The sequence below is a fragment of the Panthera uncia genome, chromosome D1 (assembly GCF_023721935.1).
Source record: "Panthera uncia isolate 11264 chromosome D1, Puncia_PCG_1.0, whole genome shotgun sequence".
NCBI lineage: Eukaryota > Metazoa > Chordata > Mammalia > Carnivora > Felidae > Panthera > Panthera uncia.
Genome location: NC_064808.1, coordinates 2,309,556 through 2,313,304, shown reverse-complemented (window position 1 = coordinate 2,313,304; position 3,749 = coordinate 2,309,556). Strand labels below are relative to the sequence as shown.

At 55.6% G+C, this 3,749-nt stretch overlaps 1 protein-coding gene across 4 annotated transcripts in view; it reads left to right on the top strand.

Moving 5' to 3' along the window:
• PPFIA1 (PTPRF interacting protein alpha 1) overlaps positions 1 to 3,749 on the top strand; it is a 92,078-nt gene that overhangs the window by 42,256 nt on the left and 46,073 nt on the right. For 3 of the 4 annotated variants that reach the window (XM_049641461.1, XM_049641484.1, XM_049641471.1), the window contains exons 4-8: positions 146 to 310; positions 696 to 770; positions 1,122 to 1,223; positions 1,432 to 1,653; positions 3,183 to 3,329. In XM_049641461.1, the coding sequence (XP_049497418.1) occupies positions 146 to 310; positions 696 to 770; positions 1,122 to 1,223; positions 1,432 to 1,653; positions 3,183 to 3,329 (711 nt within the window). Of the gene's footprint in view, positions 1 to 145; positions 311 to 695; positions 771 to 1,121; positions 1,228 to 1,431; positions 1,654 to 3,182; positions 3,330 to 3,749 lie in introns of all 4 variants that reach the window. The other variant, XM_049641475.1, reaches the window with a different exon arrangement.

The window sequence follows — 3,749 nt, the reverse complement described above, 5'->3', positions numbered from 1 at the left end:
GGGGGGGGGGGGGGGGGGGGGGGGGGGGGGGGGGGGGGGGGGGGGGCTCCCTAACCGGGGACCGAATTGAAGGGATTCCGACTCGGTTTCGCATTCGGTTACATTGGGGCCCCAAACTGAGAGCGCTGTTGGCCTCTCCCACCAGCTGCTGCTGGAGCACCTGGAGTGCCTCGTGTCCAGGCATGAGAGGTCTCTCCGGATGACAGTGGTGAAGCGGCAGGCGCAGTCCCCGGCCGGCGTGTCCAGCGAGGTGGAGGTGCTCAAGGCCCTGAAGTCCTTGTTCGAGCACCACAAAGCTCTGGATGAAAAGGTGCCCCCGGCCACGGCGGCTCTCGCTTCGCGCTCCTGCTGTGTGCCGTGAGGCACACGTCGCGTGTTTGTGGGACTGGAGTTTCCTTTTAAGCTCCTCGAATTCTTGTAAGAAGACAGGTCTGTGTGGTTAAAAAGTAGCGGTTGGCGGAAATGTGCGTCTCGATTTGCTGTTACGAATCGCGTAATGCGATTCATTTCGGGGAAGATTTCGCGCCAATGTGAAATTGAAAGCTGTTGACGAGCAAGCGTGTGAACGTTGGCGTCCGCGAAAGACCTCACCAGCACTCTGTCATGTGATTTGAGGTTAAGGGGACCTTCGGGTAACGGTACAGTAAGGAGAAATGAAACACCTACACGTACAAACTCAGTCCCTTTGTTTCCAGGTGAGAGAGCGGTTACGAGTAGCGCTTGAAAGGTGTAGTTTGTTAGAAGAAGAATTAGGGGCCACGCACAAAGAGGTAAGCTCCGGACGTCATCGCGGGAGTCGATTTGACGGGGTTTCCTTTTTATCCCTGGTCTTTAAAAAAACGCGTGAGACTCGCGGTGGGGACCGTCACCTGTCGCTCACTCTCTGACTGGCGAGCGAGGGCCGGCACGCCTCGCTCTCTGCGCCCAGCTGCGCGGTCTCTTACCTGCCACCGTGCAGCCGAGAATACGTTCCGATTCAGTCACTCGTTTTACTCTGGCTGCGGGACATCACCGCCCGTTTCCCCCGAACTGTGCTCACAATTTACAGTTGTGTCTTTCCGAGAGGAGATTCTCTATCTTTACTTACTTCCTCACCCTCGTATTCAATTCTTTGGTTTTAGCTAATGATTCTTAAAGAACAGAATAATCAGAAAAAAACCCTAACAGATGGAGTGCATGACATAAACCACGAACAAGAAAATATGCCGAGCACGAATGGAAAGGCAAGTCCTCAGGCCTTCTCTCTGTCTCTTCCCCGGTTCCTCTGCCCGCAGACGTGGGGGCGCGTGCAGGACTGTCTGGAGAGCTGCTGGCAGGGCGCGTGGCGCCCGCGACAGCCGGCACAGATCGTGGGACTTGACCCATTTCCCGGAAGTGCCCTGTTTCTTAGCTCGCCAGACAAGGCTATTTAAGGATTTTTTCCCCCACCAGAGAGCTTCTGACGGTTCTTTAAGCCACGAGGAAGACCTCGCCAAGGTAATCGAGCTCCAGGAAATCCTAGATAAGCAGTCAAAGGAGCAGAGCCAGATGAAGGAGCGCCTGGCCGCCCTCTCCGCTCACGTGGCCGAGCTGGAGGAGGACCTGGACACGGCACGCAAGGACCTCATCAAGTCCGAAGAAGTGAACACCAAGCTGCAGCGAGACGTCCGCGAAGTGAGTGGCAGTAGAGGTGGCCACGCCGTCGTCGAGCCGAACGTGGGGTGTCGGTTCGGTCGGTGCCCGGTGTGTCCTTCCTCCCCCGCGGGCTTTGAACTTCGGGGGTTTTGTGGAAGCAGCAGCAGAAGGGAACGGTGCTCCGGGCCCGGGGCGGGCCGCCTCCCCGTCTGCCTGCGTGGCGGACCCTCCCCTCCCCGGGAGAGGCCGGCGGGCGGGCGGGCGGGCGGCGAAGCGCCCTCGGGTGCGGACTGCGGGCCGTGCTCGCGGTCCGTTCCAGTAACACCCTCGGCACGTCCACACCGCCACGGTGCTGCCGGGTCGCTTACGGGGCCGCGAGCGTACGCGGGCGGCTCTGCCGGGGGGCCGTCACTGGCCGCCCCTGCTGCTCTGACCTGCTCGCGGGGGTTACGTGCCGCTGGTCGCGGCGGTCAGAGCGAGCGAGGGTGCGGCCCGCCGGCCGTGGGGCAAGATCGTGGGGGAGTGCGGCCGCTTCTGCACTCGTGGTCATTTATGGGAACCTGATCGTTGTCACGGAAACTAGTAAGGGCAGGATGGTCTCGCTGCCCCTCCTCCTGTCCCTGTGAGCTGCCCTTTGTGGACAGTCCCCCGCCCCCGCCCCCAGCCCAGCACGGCCACCTCAGGAAGACCCTCTCAGAGCCTGGAGCCTGGATGTACAGGTGCACTCTGTCTAGTAGCTTAGTGTGGGTGAGGTCGTGTAGGAATTTAAAGCAAAAATATTTGCAGAAACTATGTAACCTGTTGAGTGAAATTATTCTTTGGCAAGGGGGGGGGAGGAGGCTCTTCAGCAGAGTTTAAGATGCAGACAATTTAGAAATTCATTTCTTAAGACTCATCACTTTTCATGTTGAGACTGCTGACATAAATTCCTTAGTAAACAAAGAGAGCTGAAAGGGGAATCTTCAGGGTAGGGGACAGGAAAGGCAGGGCAGAAAGTTCTGGTTGCATTTTCAGTGTTAGATACCGTGTGATACAATATTGTTACAGGATTAGGCTTCACAGGGTTACTTCCAATTATATAAAAGTTTGCATTTTGTTTCAGTTTGTTAACACTTCTGCTTTAACTTTGGCAACTGGGTGAGATTTCATCCATCTTTTCCCCGGGAAAATGATGGTCGTGTCTCCCAGCGTGTGTTTCCGGAGGCCAGTCCCTGTTCTGTGGAAAGCTCACTCGTGTCAGGAGGCAACAGACGTTGTGACTTCCAGGAGATTTTATTATACGTTTCTCGTGAAACACATCGGAAAAAATGAGCCCCGGGGACTGAGCGGCCAGAATCCCAAGCAGGCTCTGCCCTGTGGGCGCAGAGCCTGACACACGGCTCAACCTCACACACCTCGAGATCGTGACCTGAGCCGAAATCACCGGCTGAGCCACCCCGGTGCCCCGAGGGTGCTGGTTTTCTATTTGATTGGAAGATCAGGATTTAGCCCAGTTTCTGTGTCTGCAGTGTGTTAGCATGTCCTGCACTAGTCATTTCCCTGTTTTCCCTCTGAAATACCTGCTGTAGGCCGTGGCCCAGAAGGAGGACATGGAGGAGAGGATCACCACCCTTGAGAAGCGCTACCTCGCGGCACAGCGTGAAGCCACCTCCGTGCACGACCTCAACGATAAACTTGAAAACGAGATTGCCAATAAAGACTCTATGCATCGACAGGTAGCTGATTTTGCTGAAGTTCATCCAACTTTTATTAATCACAAGTGCAGTTAAATACCTTTCTCCTGTGCCATTCATGTTGCAAGTCAAGTCTCAATGCAGAGTTTCTGGGATCTTGGAACATTGTGTTCAAAAGCGTGGGTTACTTCAACTTACAGGTTTTAATTATTCGGGATTTTATGCAACCGCGTTATGGAGCTGCACTGCGTGATTCTTCCTTCCGCCTTGTTTTAACTGCATGTTAATCTGTTGCCTGTTAGCGCTGTTTCCAAAGGAGCAGGGAGTGGCCAGGAACATGCAGGCAGCTGACCGACCGCTTTTGTTAGTACCTGGGATGGGGGGGGGGGGGGGGGCGGAGAAACCCGAAAAAATAAAACGTGTAAGTTGAAGTAACCCACGGAATTTTGAGCGGCCGCAGGT